This window comes from Alexandromys fortis, unplaced genomic scaffold, assembly GCF_014885135.2.
Source record: "Alexandromys fortis isolate MF-2015 unplaced genomic scaffold, M_Fortis_MF-2015_v1.1 scaffold_41, whole genome shotgun sequence".
Taxonomy (NCBI): domain Eukaryota; kingdom Metazoa; phylum Chordata; class Mammalia; order Rodentia; family Cricetidae; genus Alexandromys; species Alexandromys fortis.
In genome coordinates this window covers 8482024-8501141 of record NW_026067923.1, presented here as the reverse complement: position 1 = coordinate 8501141, position 19118 = coordinate 8482024, and the positions used below count along the sequence as shown (strand labels likewise).

At 48.2% G+C, this 19118-nt stretch overlaps 1 protein-coding gene across 1 annotated transcript; it reads right to left on the bottom strand.

Annotated features, from left to right (window-relative positions):
- Positions 1 to 468: 468 nt before the first annotated feature.
- Prdm14 (PR/SET domain 14) lies at positions 469 to 16771 on the bottom strand. The gene is made up of 7 exons (XM_050142118.1): positions 16099 to 16771; positions 15539 to 15592; positions 15287 to 15444; positions 13385 to 13652; positions 8303 to 8505; positions 4352 to 4453; positions 469 to 732 (listed from the first exon to the last, which is right to left on the bottom strand). The coding sequence occupies exons 1-7, from the start codon at positions 16769 to 16771 to the stop codon at positions 469 to 471; spliced, it is 1722 nt and encodes a 573-aa protein (XP_049998075.1).
- Positions 16772 to 19118: the final 2347 nt, after the last annotated feature.

Below are 19118 nucleotides of genomic sequence, written 5' to 3'. Positions count from 1 at the left end.
CTGCTCTTGCAGAGGACATGGGTTCAATTCCCAGCACACACACGGTAACCTGTAACCATCCATAAATACATAAAAACATCAGTTCCAGAGAATCTGATGTTTCCTCTGGCCTTCACGTATACTAGGCATGCAGTACACATACATACATGCAGTCCACATACATATATGAGGCAAAATACTCATGCACATAAAAGAGAATTAAACCTTTAAAGCAAAACCCTTTGTTGTTGTTCTGAAGAAAACCGTTAATGGCTACAGATGCTGTCTAACTGGGAATCCAGCATGCAGGAGAGGAAGGGCCTTCTTTCCTCTTCTCGCAGGTCCATGACCTTCTTTCCCAGTCCTGTGCTGCTGGACTTCCGCAGCACACTTCTGGGTTTTGAGTTCCACACCAGCCGTTCCATTTCCCGATTCTCATTGAAGAGCACGGTCATCTGTTCCGTGCCACGGGCAGACCAGGAATTAGAGTCAGAGGCCTCGGTCTTCACCTGGCGCTGCTCTCGGAGAGCAATCTTTGTGAAACTTCATGTGGCCGTAGAAGGCTTCTTGATTCAGAAAGCCTTTCCCACAAATATTGCAAGAGCCATGGCCACCGTCCTTGTGTGAGCGCCGGACGTGGCTGTCGTGGGCCGCGTGGGAGGCGAAGGACTTCCCGCAGTGCTTGCACTTGAAGGGCTTCTCGCCAGAGTGCTGTCTGATGTGCGTACGAAGGATGCTGGAAGCCGTGAACTTCTGCAGAGAGCGAAAAACAGAAGGAAAAGCTGAATCCAGGGGCTGGACAGCTCAACGAAGGGGTTCACTTTGTTGTAATGGACAAGAAAGGAAGAGAGAGACTCTGGTTTTAAGTCTGCGTAGAACATTTGTGGTCAACAGCAGTGACCTTAATTTAAAAACAAAACAAAACAAAAACACTAGATTGGGCAGGAGAAGCGGCTCAGCAGTGACCTGGCACCAAGCCCAGTAACCTATGTTTTGTCCCTGGGACCCACACGGAGGAGGAAAGAACTGGCTCCCCGAAGTTGTGCTGTGATCTCCCATACACCTCATAACATTGGTTCCCCCCCCCACACTAATAGACTAGGTGTAATTTTAAAATCTTTCTGGACAGATCTTTCATCCTGGCCAGTTTGAGTGTCAGATACTGGAACGAGGCATCTTCAGAGGTTGTCCCCAGACTGCTAGGTAAAGATGCAGACTGTTGGGCTGGAGTCAGCTCAGTCTTTGGGGGTTTGCCTTGTCATTTTGAGTCCCTGGGTTTGTTCTCCAGCATCACAAAGGTGGGGGGAGGGGGAAGCACTGTCAACCTTAACCCTGGACAGTGTTACCCGAAAGAATCTAAAGTATGAGCCAAAACCAGCATGAAAGCAAACAGTTCTGTCTTTGGAGTCTGGTAAGGGCAGAATAGGGTCTCCTCTCGTAGCTCAGGCTGGCCTTGAACTCAGGGGCAATCCTCTGCCTCCCACACGCTGGAATTACTGGCATGTTATCAGTACACCATACTCTAAAACAAGCAGTTCTGAGAGGACTTGAAGAGGAGTTACCTTACTGAGAAAGAGGCTAGTTCAAATTAGTTTTTTTTTTTTTTTGCTTTGTTTTCAGTCTTTGATATCCTCGATGGTGTTGAGATAAGGTCTCTCCGTGGTGTCAAAACTGTCTTTGAACTCAGCATCTTCCTCAATGCTGAAATTACAGGTGTGTACCACCATGCCTGGCTTCAACTTTTGAGTACAGATTCGCAGTCAGTTGTAAAAGGCAGTGGAGACTCGTGTACCTGTTACCCCGGCACCAGTACCTCAGTGTTTACGTCTTTCTATACTGTAGCACAATTGATAAGATGCTGAGCGTGACAGACGCTAGGCGTGGTGTCGCTCACCTGCCACCCCAGCACTCCCAGTGGAGGAAGAGTGGACAGTTCATGGCTAGTCTCGGATACATATGAATTTGAGCTCAACCTGTACTACGTAGGACCATGCCTCAAAAAGCGGTGGTGTGGGGGCAGACTAGAGAGATGAATCAGCATTTAAGAGTACTGGCTGCTCTTCCAAAGGACCTAGGCTTGATTCTCGGCACCCCCAACCATCGGCAACCCCAGTTCCGGGGGTCTGACAACTTCTGGTCTCCTCAGACATCAGGCATGCATGTGATGCACAGACGTGTATGGAAGCAAAACACCCACATGCATAACATTTAAATAAATAAATAAGACTACACTTTTATTCCAAGAATCCCCCCATCCCCCTTGCAGCCATGGGGTTACTTTCCTTTTCCACTTCCTTAGGCTGTGACAGCCACAGATGTGTTTGTTCTAGGTCTCAAAATCTGGACAGGCATTGATCATGCAATGTAACCTTCTGGGACTCAACTTCCCCACCCAGTACAACTCGCAAATAATTATCAAAGGATGTTTCTCAATACTTCCTTTCCCTTTCCTTGTGTGATATGCAGAAGCCAGGGGACATGTCCCAGACTGTCACATGTGACACTGGACATAGGGTCGTCTCCAGATTGGGGCCATGATGTTTCTTTGCTATTGTTTATTTTTTAAGATGGGGGCAGACTCAAAAAGCCGCGGGCATGGTTTTGTTTTATGTTTGGTTTTGCAGTTGTGTGTATGTTACACACATATGAGTACACACGTGTACATCGGAGGACAGCTTGCAGGAACTTGCTCTACTTTTAAAACTGTATTTGTTATGGGGGTAATAGGGTAAATAAGATGCCTGCAGGAGTTGGTTCTCTTCTCCCACCTTGTGGATCCTGGGGACCAGCTTAGGTGGTCAGACCTGGCGACAGGCACCGTTACCGTTGTGCCATCTCACAGCCTACCTCAGGTAGCTTAGACTGGCCTCAGACTCATTGAGTAGCAGAGACTGATCTCGAACGCCTCATCCTCTTACATGTTGGGGTTACAGGCATGGGTCTGGCTTAGACTTAATGCCTTTTTTTTTCTTCTGGGAAGTTTGGCAGTACCTCTAAGACCCCCATATTGTGGTTTGAAAGAAAATGACCCCCAAAGGAAATGGCAGTAATAAAAGGCGTGGCTCTGTTGGAGTAGGTATGGCCTTTTTGGAGGAAGTTGCCGTGGCGAAGGATGTCTTTGAGGTCTCATATATGATCAAGCCCCACCCAGTGAGACAGACCACTTCCTATTGCCTACAAGCTAAGATGTAGAACTCTCAGCTCCTTCTCCAGCACCGTGTCTGCTCACACGCCACCATGTCACACTGTGATGATAGTGGACTGAACCTCTGAAAATGTAAGACACCCCAGTTGAACGTTTTTCCTTGATAAGAGTTACCATGGCCATAGTGTCTCTTCACAGCAATAGAACCCTAACTAAGGCACCCCAGTTTTCTTTATGGCATTACTGTAGGGCCTGAAAATGCCAAAGGACAGAAGTAAGCCTAGAGTACCACTCTCAGTGGAACTGTGCTCTATGACTGTGCTCTCCAGCTTGTACCTGTAGCTTCAGGTCTCTTAAAGTATGGTCAGTGAAACCAGGGAACACATTTCCTGTTTATCTCCCCTTCTTTTTGTTTGTTTGTTTGTTTTTGTGTGGGGGGGTGTTATGTAGCCTAGGTTGGCCTTGAACTCATCCCACCTAAACCTGGAATTGCAGAGGGCTCCCCTGTGCCCGCGTGTCTTCACGGCTGTGTCTGCAAACAGCCACACGGAGGAATAGCTACTCACAGGACAGCGCAGACGCACCATCAGCAATAAAAAACGGGAGACGCTTCCTAACACTCCAAAAACATGCTCAGACAGCTGTCTACTCCAGAACCCAAACCCCTCTCTGCCTCCATTGCGCGATGTTGTGATGCAAAGATCAGATGACACCCCTGCAATGACCCCCTGGAACCCCTGCAATGACCCCCTGGAACCCCTGAAATGTCCCCCTGGCACCCCTGAAATGTCCCCCTGGCACCCCTGCATCGTCCCTCTGGAATGGTTATCAACGAGCGGTCTGAGCAGCAAACACTGCAGCGGTTACACTTCGCCAGGCAGTGATGCAAGTTCTATAACAGACTGACTGATAAAACCCAACAACCACAGCTTCCCCACCTTTACCAAAGAGGAAAGGAAGAAAGAAAAGCTAGTGGGCTTTTTCAAGGTTACACAGTCAGGTGAGCATCAATGGACCGAATGTTGGCCAAGGCTGTTCTCTTAAATTCTTTTCAAATTATTTTACTTCTTCGTTTTGAGACATGGCCTCACTATGTGGTCCTAGCTGGCTGAGAAGTCACTTGAAATGGGTGTTGGCTGGTAACCAATTGTTTACCCAGAATGGTTTCTGAGTCAGGGCTCATGCTTCCAGCTACGGAGGGCTGGCACCTCAGGAGAGCTTGCTCACCTTTGTACAGTACACGCACTGGTATGGCCTGTCTCCAGAGTGGACTCGCATGTGCTTGTTCAGGCTGGACGACTGCGAGAAGCTTTTCCCACATGTTGAACACTAAAGAGGAAACAAAAAAATTGAGTTGAAATTTCATCTTCCCCCAACAATTTTGTCCCAACATTATGTTTTTCTGGGGATGAGAGAGGTTTTAAAAATCAACTACTGGCCGGCGGTGGTGGCGCACACCTTTAATCCCAGCACTTGGGAGGCAGAGGCAGGCGGATCTCTGTGAGTTCGAGGCCAGCCTGGTCTACAGAGCTAGTGCCAGGACAGGCTCCAAAGCCACAGAGAAACCCTGTCTCGAAAAGAAAAAAAAATCTACTACTGTTTATTTCCTTAAAGAAAGGATCTTCCTTTTTTTACTTTTTTTTTTTAATTTTTTTTTTGTGGTGTATTTTTTTTTATGTGCAATGGTGTGGAGGTGTCAGATCACCCCGGAACTAAATTTACAGACAGTTATGAGCTGCCATGTGGGCGCTGGGAATTGAACCCAGGTCCTCTGGAAGAGCAGCCAGTGTTCTTAACTGCCAAGCCATCTCTCCAGGCCCATATTTTTGATTTTTTGAGACAGGGTTTCTCTGTGTAGCTTTGGAGGTTGTCCTAAAACTCACTTTATAGACCAGGCTGGCCTTGAACTCACAGAGATCCACCTGCCTCTGCCACCCAAGTGCTGGGATTAAAGGTGTGCATCACCACTGCCAGTGAGAAAGGATCGTTCTATGTAGTCCGAGCTGTCCTGGAACTCTTGCTGGGTATGCTCTGAGATCTGCATGTCTCTGACTCCCATGTCCATGCCTGGCTACAATTCACCTATTATTACTGGCACGTGTGTAGGCCCGTGACATGGCCTATGTGTGGAGATCAGAGAAGCACTTGAGTTGATCCACTCCTTCAGTTGTTGGATCCCAGAAGCAAACTCAGGCTGTCAGGTTTTCGGGACAAGCATTCGGAACACTGAGCCATACTGACAGCCCAGGAACTTCATTCTGCGCACACCTGCGGATCACCAGGTCCCTGGCTGTGCTCGGCTTGCCTGAGATGGCATAGCTCAAGCCAGGCTAGATGCCTCAGGCCTTTCTCGGTGCAGAGATGACAGAGCTACCACACCTGGCCGGACAAAGTTGGCAAGTGTGCACCCAGCATCTTTTAATGTTAGTGGCCGTGGCTCAGTGGCGGAGCGCTGGTTCAGCATGTGTTCAAGCTACATTTAGCCCCTAGCACTCAAACTGAAACCAAATGAGTTATCCAGAGTTCTGTACATTTGTTTCTCTTAAGTTTTCTTCTTCTGGTGAAATCAAGCATGAATATTGCCTTAAAAATCAAGTGAAACAAAATCCGTCAGCTCTCTGGACATGACTGGTATGGAAAACCACAGGCAATGCAGGGTGAGGCTTCTTTGAGTAGCTTAGATGGATAGACAGCTGTCTCCTGCATTCAGGGGAGAATTCTTGGGTAGAGATTTAAAACCTACAGTTAAGCAGTGCTTTTCTTATTGTGAAGGATGAAATGAACTCACGCAAAGAGAAGGGACCTATTCTGGGCTGGGGAGATGGTGTGAGTGCTCGAGCGTGAGGACATGAGTTCAAATCCCCAGCACTCATATAAAAAGCCAGGGATGGCTAACCACACCTGTAACCCCTGGGCTGTGGGAGGTGGAGAAAGGAGGATTGCTGGACTTCGCTGGTAGATAGCCTAGCTCCAGGTGCACTGAAACCCTCTCTCTCTCTCTCTCTCTCTCTCTCTCTCTCTCTCTCTCTCAGTTTTTCTCTCTCAAGGTTTCTCTGTAGCTTTGGAGCCTGTCCTGGAACTAGCTCTTGTAGACCAGGCTGGCCTCGAACTCACAGAGATCCTCTGCCTCCCGAGTGCTGGGATTAAAGGCATGAGCCACCACCGCCTAGCTGAAACACCATTTCTCAAAAGACCAAGGCAAGAAATGATAAGGGAAAACTAGACTCCAAACAGGTACACACAGACGTGCACAGCAACAATACACTCACCCCCAACACACACACACACACACACACACACACACACACGCATACAACACAAATTAAACAACAACAACAACAACAAACAACCCAGAATTGAGGGACTGGAGAGCTGACTCTGACAAGGAGCACTTGCTATTCTAGCTGAGGACCTAGGTTTGGTTCCTAGCACCCAGGTGGCTCACAGCCAGCTGTCACACTAACTCTATCTGCAGGGGTCTGATGCCCCCCACTGGGCTCTGTGAGCCGCTGAGTAGTATACAAGAGGGGCGTGCATAAACACTCACACAAAATAAAAGTGAATAAACGCTTTTAAAAAACAGATTTTTAGAAACAAATTAAAGTATAAAGAATTTAAAACTATGACCCAGTTGCAGAACACAGTCCAATTCAGAAATATTAAATATTAAAATGTGGAAAACTGCAAATCTTAGCATTAGTATAAAATGCCTTATAAAATACTGTTATTGCTGGGCAGTGGCGCACGCCTTTCATCCCAGCACCCAGGAGGCAGAGGCAGGCGGATCTCTGTGAGTTCAAGGCCAGTGACAGACTCCATAGCTACACAGAAAAGCCCTGTCTCCAAAAAAATAAAAAAAATAAATAAATAAAAAACCTGTTACAAGGGTTGGAGAGTTGACTTGGTGGTTAAGAGCATGAACAGCCCCTGCAGAAGCCCTGGGCTCAGTTTCCAGCACCAACATTGTGGCTCACAAGCATCTATAACTCCAGTTCCAGGGACCGGGGGGGGGGGGGGCCTCTTCTCACCTCTCAGGGTACTCTCACTTGCAAACTCACACATATACACATAATGTAAAAAATACTGCAACAAAAGCATGTAACCCCATCCATTCTTTAAGGACAAAGTTGATTTTGTCCTTTGACCCAGCCTGGTAGAGCTGGGATGGCAAAGAAAGGCTCCCTGGGGGCTGGAGAGATGGCTCAGAGATTAAGAACATTGCCTGCTCTTCCAAAGGTCCTGAGTTCAATTCCCAGCAACCACATGGTGGCTCACAACCATCTGTAATGGGGTCTGGTGCCCCCTTTTGGTCTGCAGGCGTACACACAGACAGAATATTGCATACATAATAAATAAAAAAAAAAAGGCTCCCTGGCATCATTGTTGCTTCTCATCCTTACAAAGACTATGATCTGTGGCGATGGCTTTCCTTAGACCATTCCAGTGCTTCCTCTGTTCCAGTGACTAACTACTCAGCGCCTGACTGGGTGTGGAAAAAACATACTGTTGCCTAATTCCTTTCCCAGTCTCTAGTAAAAATCATGGCCCTTCTGTTCTAGACGTAACCCCAAGCCCTCTCTGTTGCAGAATAATCTTTTGTGTACTGTGAAGATGTGTCTCTGCCTAAGGCACCTTCTGATTGGTTTAAAAAAGCCGAATGACCAATAGCTGGCAGGAGAGAATAGGCAGGACTTCCAGGGAGAGAGACGAATTCGGGATGCATCCGGGCACTTGGGTGACACCAACAAGATGCGCAGGAGTCGGGCATACAGAATGGGACAGGTAAAAACCATGTAACAGAACATAAATTAATAAAAGTTAATTAAGCTACAAGAGCTAGCGGGGAATAAGCCTAAGCTAAATGCCCTGCTTTCATAATTAATAATAAGCCTCCATGTTATTATTTGGGGTCTGGTGGACTAAGAAAGTCTGGCTACACTCCTCTTTTTGGGCACCTTTCCTAACCCAGGAGTCCACTCCTATCTCTGTGCTTCTCATTCTGTCCTGGGCCCAAATCCTGACACAGGCTTATCCTCACACAACTGCCTCTTCCGCAGTACAACGGTGAGGCAGACCTCGGGTCCTCAGTTCCTCGAGAGAGCCCCTCTCCATGTGTTCAGGAGGATAGGGATGTGTGAAGAGAGAATGCAAAGATGAACACCAAACCACCAAGCTCACCAGGTAGGGCCGGTGCCTCTCATGGACATGAAGAATGTGGATCCGGAGGCGATCGCGCTTCTCAAAAGATCTTTTGCAGAGAGAACACGGGAACTTCCTATCACCCTTGTCCACACAGGGAGTGTACTTGAGGTGCTTGTCTCTGTAGTATTTGTAGGTAAACACCTTTCCACAGCGTTCACACCGGTAGCCTTCAGCAGACTCTGTCAAAAAACAGGGATGCAAGTGCTGAAGGGTGAGGTAGCCCCACCTTCCTGCCTCTTCCCTTCCTCAATCAGGACTGGAAAAACCACAAACATCTGGGTATGGCGGACGCACGCCTTTAAAGCCAGCACTTGGGAGGCAGAGGCAGAGAACAGAGAAACCCTGTCTCAAAACAAACAAACGAAGAAGAGCTGGGCAATGGTGGCTAACACCAGCACTTAGGGAGGAAGAGGCAAGGGGATCTCTGTGAGTTAGAGGCCAACCTGATCTAGAGAATGCGTTCCAGGACAGCTAGTGATACACAGAGAAACACTGTCTTGAAAAAACAAAAACAAAAAACAAACAAACAAAAAATTAAACAGAAAGGAAGGAAGGAAGGAAGGAAGGAAGGAAGGAAGGAAGGAAGGAAGGAAGGAAACATAAACAGACTCCAGAGCTGGATGTGGTGGCACACACCTCAGAACCCAGGCAGAAGAAAGCAGGACTGTACAACTATCTTTGGCTATACAGGGCATTTGAGGTCACCTTTGACTATATAAAACTTGTCTTGAAAAGTCAACCCCAATCCCCATTTAAAAAAAAAAAAAAGCAAACTGAACTACAAATTCAAAAGTAACACCAGAACACCCATAACCAGCTCCCCAGGCTTCCAAGAGCTGTGCCCTCTGAGTTCACAGTTCATTGCTCTGAACTTCGTGGGAACAATCCCCAGAGCTAGAATGTTCACACAGCAGAAAGGGTGAGCTGCATGCCCATGGTGGGCACACCAGGGATCTCCGCACTGGAGAAGCTGAACAGGATGGCTGAGCTTGAGGTCAGTCAGCGCGACCCTGTCAGACAGACACATCTCTAACAGAAAGCATCTTGCCTTCATTAGTTCACACTTAGAGGAGTCACAGGAGCGATAGGTAGGTCACTGAGCAAAGACAGACAAGCCCAGAAGGGTTAAATCTGTTTTTGTCAATGGAGGAGGAAGGAAGCCGACAAAGTCAGAGGCAGAGAAATGCCAGATCCAGGTGTCCCTGTCAGGAGCAATGTCAACACCAGAGGCAGGAAGAGCAAGGCTTTCAGGTCAGAAAAGCTATAGTAAAACTGTTTCAAAACAAAGACAACTCAAAGCCCAAACAAACAAGAGGTGTGAATGTACTGGGGACAGGTGAGAGTCTCCAAAAGTACCACTTCAGATGCTCCAGATTCTAGCACCAGAGACCTGATGGTCTGCTCTCCAGGGAGCCAAGAGTGGGCCTAGGTGAGAATCTGCAGAAAAAGCATGCCTTTAATCCCAGCAGTGTGGGGAAGAGCAGAGGGTAATCGGTCTACGGAGCGAGTTCTAGGACTGCCAGAGCAACTCAGAGAAACCCTATCTCTAAAAACAAAACAAAACAAAAATTCGAAACAGCCTCAGGAATCCCTGAAATGGCAGATTCACTAGACGCTCCAAGCGACAATAAGCAATGAAAGCTTGGAGCTTCTCTCAGTGACAAGGAAAACTGGGCTGCAAAGAAGACAGAGCCAACCAGCAGCCTGGAAGAGGGTTAGTCCACCACAGGACCCTGGAAAGGACACTCTCCAACCTGCTGAGCTGCCTGCAGGCTGCGTGTGCTCCACGGGTCCCAGCTTGGGGTGGATTTGGTGACTCGCTCCACCTCCAGGCTTGCTCTGTCTATTCCAATAGCCCACTTACAATAATTCCCAGTACCCAACCTTTTCTGGGAAGGAGCCCACCAAATGCCTTTGAGAAAGGAATTTGTTTTTTTTTTTATTTTTATTTTATGTATTTTGCTGCATGCAGGTCTGTGTGAATGTGTCAGATTCCCTGGAGGTAAAGTTACAGGCAGTTGTAAACTGTCATGTGGGTGCTGGGAATCGAACCCAGATCCTCTAGAACAACCAGCACTCTCCTCTGCCCCAGGGATTTGATTTTGGTTTGAGACAGGATCTCCTTGTGTAGTCCACACTAGACTTGAACTTGAAGTTATTCTGATTTAACCTCCCAAGTATCAAGATTGCAGACAGGCACCGCTATGCCCGACTCTTCGTTTTATTAATCATCTCTAAAAGAATTGATCGTGGACGAGGGTGTGGGTCAGTGGCGGAGCACGTGCCTGGCACGATTCAATCCCCACCACAGCAGCAGACTAAGAAAGTCCTATCCGCAGAGAGCAGAGGCCGTCATTGTAAATCTTCTCAATAAATTAATCTTTAAAGCTGCCTTCCACACACTGTCCAAAATGTATTCCATAAGCCTGGTGTGGTGGCACTCAGGAGAGAGATCCTGGCAGGCAGGCCTCTTTTGTCATGTTAATTTGAGACAGGGTCTCCTCTGCAGGCCAGGCTGGCCTCACACTCTTTTTTTTTTTTTTAAATATTTATTTATTTATTATGTATACAATATTCTGTGTGCATGCCCAAAGACCAGAAGAGGGCGCCAGACCTCTTTACAGATGGCTGTGAGCCACCATGTGGTTGCTGGGAATTGAACTCAGGACCTTTGGAAGAGCAGGCAACGCTCTTAACCACTGAGCCATCTCTCCAGCCCTGGCCTCACACTCTTAACAATCATCCTGCTTCAGCTAGGATTACAGGCACAAACCACCACAAGTGACTTTGGGGTTTTTTTTTCTCCATAAATTTCCCCCAGAGAAACAATGCATTAAGCTTATCTTTTCTGAATTTCACTTTTCACATGTATGTCAACAACAGTCCAAATGTTTTCTGGAAGCAATAGAGACAGACTTTCTTGGTTTGGTGCTGAGGATGAGAGAATTTTGATCTCCATGGACCACAGTGATGGTCTGGTCTTCTTCTACAGCCCTGCTCCTGCTCCATGCACTGCTGGGGAAGCTGGAGGCCTCACCCTCTTCCCCATATCCTCAGCTTCTCTCCATCCAGATCATGGAAGAGTCTGTTCATCACTTCCTGCCTGGTCACCAGTAGAGGCCTGTGAAGTGTTTGAGTGGGGTGCTCTCCCTCTGCCCTGTGGAGACTGCAGGCTCATTCCTAAGCAACCTTTCCTAATTCAGTTACACCACCTTCCTCCTTCAATCTGTACACACCGAGAGCGGGAGCCTGGGAAACTTAGGAATTTATGATTCTTCTCTGCCCTGAAGAATATAGGTCTAGCGGGAATCCAGGCATGCTGACCGTCACCACAGTGCGATGGACACAATTTGCATGTTGTCTGACATGCTCTTTGGGCCATGTATGAAACTATAGCGAAGCTATCTTAGTATCCATACAGCACTTTACATTCCCCCCCACCTAGTAGGGCAGTAGTTCCCAAACTCTCGGGTAGAAATGCCGGTTGGACAGGCGATTTTTAGGACTAACTTTCAAGCTGACTGGTGACATACACTTTAAATCCCAGCATCCCGGAGGAAGAAGTTTGAGGCTAGTATGGTCTACATAGGGAGTGTCAGGATAGCCAGAGCTACAGAATAAGACAAAAACAAACAAATAAATAAAAAAATAAATAAATATCAAAAAAAAAAAAAAAAAAACCCAAGACTCAGAGACTAAACAAAATCAGGCAGGTGGAAGGGTGATTGTTGCATTAGGTACATAATAAGGAAGAAGAAAATAAATAAACTTTGGGGGCCAGAGACAGAAAGATCAGCTCAGCCATCCTGAGCCACATTGAGACTCTGTCTCAGGCAAAACGAGCAAAGAAAACTCAAGTTCGAGCCTGGAAATCAGCTCAGAGGCACAGCACCTTTGTGGCATTCTAGCGTTAGTCTGAGGACTCAGTAACCACTCTTCTCCAAAACCCAGCAAAATTTGGAGACTTGTCCCCATAGTGGGTGGGTGGTCCTCTCAGTCTCCTTGCTACTTGGATGAGATCCAGGGGCCAGCAGCTTCCCCTGGAAGCTGAGCAAGATGGATACAGTCTCAGGCCCCATCCCTGACAAGAACTAGCTAGCATCTCTACAAGATCTCCAGGCGTGCACACACACCCCAGTACTTAACCGTCAGGAGCACCCCTGTAATTCCAACACTTGAGAGGCTGAGGCAGAAGGTTCTGAGTTCAAAGCCAATTTAAGATGGCGAGACTGTCTTAAAAAAGAAAAAAAAGGGGATGGTGGGACTTGAACTCTGAAACCTAGTCCACTGTTTTTTCAAATTTACAACAATTAAAATTCATCTTAGGTGCTGGAAGTGAGGTTTTTATTGTTTTATTTTGTTTGAGACAGTCTCACCATGTAATTCTGACTAGACTGTAACTTCACACTGTTTAGATCAGGCTAGCCTCAAATTTAGTTCTGCCTGCCTCTGTCTCCTAAGTACAGGGAACAAAGGCTTGTGCAGCCACAACCAGTTTAGGGCCCAGATGTGTATGTATGTAGCTCTGATCGGTAGAGTATCTGTGTAGGCTGCAAGAGGCCTCAGCCTGAGAAAAATACAGTTTGAACTGGACACCCTGCTCCACATAATATATCTCTTTAAAACAAAAGCTTAACAACGCTTGGTATTTCTTAAGTGATTCTCATCAATATTTTCTTTTCTAATTTCTTTTTTTTCCCTCTAATGCTGCTCTCGATCACTAAATTGATTTTCCACCCTTAGTAGATACGGCAGGCCACCACTTGAGAAAGTTGGCCTGAGCAGGGATGAATCAAACTGGCTTACCCACAGAACAGTGCAATATCTTCATTCAGGGTACTTTTATTCTCAAGGAAGGGTGGAGGTAGGGGAGACAGCCTTGAAAAAGAGGCTGTAGAAAGATGGTGATGTCCCACCTCTGCTGGGGTGGGGAGGGGTGTCTCATTCTTACAAATCCCCGTAATTTGCTCTTCTGGATTTTGGTCGGGAGCCTTGAGGGAAAGAACCCAGTTCATACACTAGTAGATTCTCCCTGGACAGGCAGAGGAATGCACTCACCCTCAGAGGGTGCAGACAGCTGCTTGCCTTGCTCAGCGGCCTGGAGGCTCATGGGAATTTCCAGAAATTTCTCATAGCAGGTTCCATACCACACAAGCAGCTCCTGGTTCTGGTGGATCTCTCTGCAGCTCTCGTAAAATATCTGCCCCCGGTGCTGCACCGCAGCCAGATTCTGCTCCTCGGGGAAGCGTGCGCAATTGACATAGGACATCCAGTTCCCAGAACCTTTCCCGTCGATAAAATGGCTTAGGCTTCCGTCTTCAAAGATCTAAATGAGACAGGAAGTTTGTTGCTTGTGTTTATTTTGTTTTGAGATGGCGTCTTGCTATGTACCTGAGTCTGGCCCCAAACGTGTGCCTCTGCCAGTTACCTGACCTCAGGGACTATGGGAGCCCACCACCGTTCCCAGCTATGCATGAACTTTTGTTTTTTAATTGTTTCTTTATTGCTTTATAACCAAAGTTCCTACTACAGAACACATTTCCATAAAATCAGATTTCCATATCAGGAACACCATATATATTTCCTTAAGCTTAAGTAAACATTTAGTTTGCAGACAGAGTCTCACGTAGTCAAGGTGGGACTTGAATTTAAAATATAGTCAAGGATGCTGGGCTGGGGTGGTGGTGGTGCTTGCCTTTAATCCCAGCACTGCGGAGGCAGAGGCAGGCGGATCTCTGTGAGTTCGAGGCTAGTCTGGTCTACAAAGTGAGTGCCAGGATAGCAGAAGCTGTTACACAGAGAAACCCTATCTCAAAAAAGCAAAACAAAGCAAAACAAACAAGCAAAAAGGATTCATGCCTTTATCCTTTCTTTTTCCTTTAATCCCTGCGTTTCTATGGTTAGCATTTGTTAATACTATAAGCAAGGGTAAAGGAAATACATAGGTTTATTTAATCTCAGCTCTTTAATTTTATTGATTTTTATTGAGCCCTACACTTTTCTCTGCTCCCCTCCCTGCCTCTCCCCTCCCTTTCATCCCTCCCCCAAGGTCCCCATGCTCCCAATTTGCTCAGGAGATCTTGTCTTTTTCTACTTCCCATGTAGATTAGATCTATGTATGTCTCTCTTAGGGTCCTCATTGTTGTCTAAGTTCTCTGGGATTGTGATTTGTGGCCTGCTTTTCTTTGCTTTATGTTTAAAAACCACTTATGAGTGATACTTGTCTTTCTGTGTCTTGGCTACCTCACTCAAAATGATGTTTTCTAGCTCCATCAATTTTCCTGCAAAATTCAAGGTTCTGTTAATCCCCGCTCTTCAAAGGGTGCTGACCGGCGCTCTTATGTCTCAGGCGCAGACATCAGGATGGAGCTGCAGCTCAGCTTTCCTCGTGGAGCAGCTTTCAGTTCTCCTACTTCACTGGAAGCAACTGTTGGATTCAGGTCTTCCACACCGCCTGACCTCCAAATCCTCCTCCTAAACTATGTTCCAGCGAAGCTCAGGGTCAGGGGGATTGAGGAGGTTTTAAGATATCTGATATAATATGACGAACGGTTTCTATCAATGAAACCTGCTGCTTTCTCTCCAGCCCCCTTCAGACAGTCACTAACTCGGAAAAGGCCGGGTTTGTTTGTTTTGTTAATCAACTAATTTCATAAGAAAGTAATATGGAAGTTTAAAGTTTTTTCTTTCTCATCACATGCGTTTAATATATTTAAAGCACTGGGTTTGTCTGTAACTATAACCTTGTGTGGTAATTCCTTAAGTGTATGTTTCGTGTCTATCCTGTACAGATTAAAATTACTTCACCCACTGCCAATCAGATTCCAGGCACAGTGTGGGTCCTGCTGGACTGGACACCCATTGTCTTTCTCAACAGGGGGCGAAGTCCTTCAGAGGGACCAGCACCCCACCCTCAAGTCTCCCTCCCCAATTAGACCCACCGGAAGGAAGCGCACTCACCTCCCACATCCTAGAGTTGTCCCTGTGTGTCTTGACTTCGCTGGCATTGACCACTTTACCTTGAAAGGGTCCAAATCTCACTCCTTTGGCAATGACGTCACTACAGAATACGCCAAAGTGCAGGGCATCACCGAATGCTGTCTGCTTGAGGCAGAGACCTAGGTGGACCCGAGGCAGGGGAAGAAAGGAGGATAAGTCGGGAGCTTCAGCATTAGCTCTGGGAAATAAATCCAAGCAAGGAGAGCAGCCTACCTTCGGGAAGCTGAAGGGAGTCTTCGTCCAGAGTTTTAGGAAGACGATTAGACCCTAAAAAAAGACAGCCTTAAATTATTCTAATTAAAAATTAAGTGTATGATGAGTTGCCTTCCTGAGCCAGTTGTTTGTTCAAATTCGATGTGTATCTATCCTTTATTGTTTTCTTGCTCGTTTGACACAGGCTTTTTGTACAGTTTTTCATTTGAGACTCACCCTTTGGGCAAGGTTTAGTGGGCAACTGATTCCCTTTTGCAAACTTGAGAATCAGGGACAATGCTCTTTCTTCCGAAGCCAAAAGCTGTGGGGTTTGTGTTTCTGGAGGCTATTATGTAGAGACTTCGTACATTCCCCAAAGCCATTGAGGGAAATCATTTGGCTCCTAGTCGTCAAAGCTCACTGAAACCAACCTCAGGAATTACACAATTAATCGAGGAAAAGCCAGCCTATGGTAGAAGGTTCTGAAGGACACTCGCTCCAACTTATAGAGCGCTCTTTTTAACACTGTGTGGGCCAGACCTGTTCCACCCCACCCAGACCCTGAATGTAGTTTTACTTACCAGAGTTGTCTGTGGGGACCAGAATGCCTGAAATTGCGTGGCGTACGCCCGCTGGGTGCCCCGGGCTAGAGAGGACCCCATACAGAACGAAGCGCAGTTCCTCCTCGGTGAAGTTGAAGCGAGGAAGAGGCAGCTCGGCCTCTTGGTTCGGGGTCTGAGGGACGGATATGGACTGGGAGGTCTTCAATCCAGCAGGGAAGAGGGAAGCAATCACCGGGGGTGGCAGAAGTGAATTTTCAGCTCCCCACCACTGGCGTCTGTCGCTTTGGCCGCCAATGGGGACCAAATTTTCGCTGCTGGGAGTGCGCCGTATGTACTCGGGGCTGTCTAGAAATCGTGGTACCTCGGGAGTAAAGTGAGGAACTGGGTACCATGGTGACAACTTGTTGTACCAGGGCAGATTGTAGAGTGGCTCGCTCTGCACAGCCAGACCCGGGTTCAGCACGGGAGGAGCCATCTGAAAAGCATTGAGAGGGGCCACCGCCTGGGACGCGGGCATTGCTGCCGCCAGCTTCCCGAAAGGCTGAAAAGCCTCCTCGGTGGTGGGGAGGTTCCTATAGTGACTGTAGCCCGCGACGGATGAGTAGTAAGCAGTCAGGTGCAGGGGGCTGCTCCGGGGCAGACTCTTCGCCTTGTCCTGGGACTCGCTGACACCCGGAGGCGGTAGGGCCATCGCAGGCAGAGCTCCACGGATCTGCGAGAAACCGAGGCTGCTGAGAGCAGGGTCCTAGGTGGTTTTACCTTCTTTCCTCTTCCCACCCCAGCCGGCCCCAGGTCAAAGTTAACAGACAAACTTCCCAATTCGATCTTGCCAGTCCTAACTCGGATAAACAATGCAAAAGGCACAAAAAACAAACGCCTCAAACCTCTCACGAAAATCTGCCTCAATCTCGCCCTCCTGGAAGGTGCTAGTTCAGGTCGCCTTTTCCTACGCTCCTGAAACGACCTTCACTAAGAACTGTTGGTTTCTAATACCCGTTGTCCTCCTGATCCCCAACCCGGCTCCTGCAAAACGCTTGTCAAGTCCTCCTCCGCTCTAAATTTCAGTTTAACAAAAACGCTTCTCCTGGACTTTTAAGACCCTTTTCCATTCAGATAACTAGGGCAAGATTGTGCACCGGCTTCGGAGCAGGCAATGGCTCCAGGAGCTCTTGAGTCCCCTGCAGAGAGAGAGTAGAGGTGTGGGCTCTGAATGGGACAGTTCAGATGGGGCTCCGAAAAGATTCGGTGCTCCAAGACGTTTGGCTAGACCCCAGCGGTTCCTGGTGGTCCTGGCAGCAAGGAGAGGAGCCGCACGCTTAGCCCTTCCAGAGATCCGCGACCAGTGCCCTCTCTCGCCTCCTCAAGTCTCTCTCTCGGTAAACCCAGACTTCTCAACCCAGGTCTCCTCTTAGAACCCAGCGACGGCAAGACCCAGGCCAGGCAGTAAATGGATGCTTCGGTTGTCGCCGAATTTCCCTCCGCTGCCGTCTTCCTAGCCCTGAAATGCTTCCGTCTTAGTGGCCACGGGGCGAATTCACCCAGGCAGAGGAGCTAAATCCCCGTCAGGGTGCGCGGCTCTCAAAGACAGGATCAATGAGTCCAATAAGAAAACCAACCAGGGTCGTGACTCTCAGAAGTTAAAGAACACGGGGTCAGGAGGAGAGGTCAGCCACCACGCAGGTCTCTGTCTATCTCCCCTGAGCCTCGGAAGGCGTCGAGCTCCAACTCCAATGCAACTCGGTAGGTGGAGAGCAAAAAATTCAACCAAGTTAAAAAAAACAAGACAACAACAGCAGCAACAACAAACAAACAAACAAACAAACAAAAACTGCAAAACGAACTTCGATAGAGTTTGTCGCTCACCTTTCCCGGCCGCGCTAGAAGCCTGCAACCCTAGGGGGTCCCTTCGCGCAGGCGTCAGGCACCTACCTCCAGGCACTGGTAGGGAGGCACCCTACTCAGTCTCAGGACCTTAGGCTGCCGAAAACACCCAAGAGCTGCGCCAGCTTTCTTTGCGAGGGAGTGTGCAGACAGGGCCTCAGGCCACTTGGAGAGCGCGACCACAGTAGAGATCAGGCCCACGAAGATCCTCTGATAGTCTTCTCCACGCCCATTACAGCCATTGGCCGGGGCTCCGGATTCGTCCCTAGGTCCCCAGAGATCACCCACATAACTCCACAGTTCCCTGGAATCCTGTGAAGAGCGATGACCCATCTAGCTCTGGCTGGCACTGTTGCTGCGCCAGGCTAGCAGTGTCAGGGAGCCAGAGTGTGGCAAATGTTGCCCTGGGCCAGAGTGTGGCAAATGTTGCCCAGGGTCCACAATAAGCCCTTGTGTGCACAAACGCACATACCACACGCGCGCGCGAACACACACACACACACACACACACTGAACTGGAGTCGTTGAGTTCCCAACAGGGGCCCAATAAACTCCTGTACGCTCACACACATTGTACCCTAAAACCGGTGTAGGAAGCTCAGAGCGACCAATAAGGACAACCCCTACCCTCAACTCTGGACTGGCGTCGGGGAGATGAAAATGGAGAAGCCTGCCCAAGGTCTCCAACTCTCTCTCTCTCTCTCTCTCTCTCTCTCTCTCTCTCTCTCTCTCTCTCTCTCTCTCTCTCTCTCTCTCTCTCTCTCTCTCTCTCTCTTTCAGCCGGCGTCTGGGAGGCCGAGCTTCTCCTCTGGAATCTCGCGGAGTCAAGTCTGCTCTTGGCCAAATTTGTCCTCTGTTATGGAGTCCGGAGCTATCCTAAAAGCCAGGAAGAGGCGCCTTACAAGTTCAGAGTGGGGCACCTGAGCTGGGTGAACCCTGTGTTCCTGAGGCTTCTGAGGTCCCAGGGTTCTTTAGCAGCTTTTACTTCTGGGTGACCGACAGCCAGTTACCCCACACTCACCTCCTCAGCTGACCCTCCAGGAGGTGGATTGCGACCTTGACCCGAGGAGGCTCTGAGAACCCAGGTCCGGACTCGCACCTTGGACTGCGTTTTTATTCCGCTTGCCAGCGATGAATAGAGAGAACGGAGCACTTAA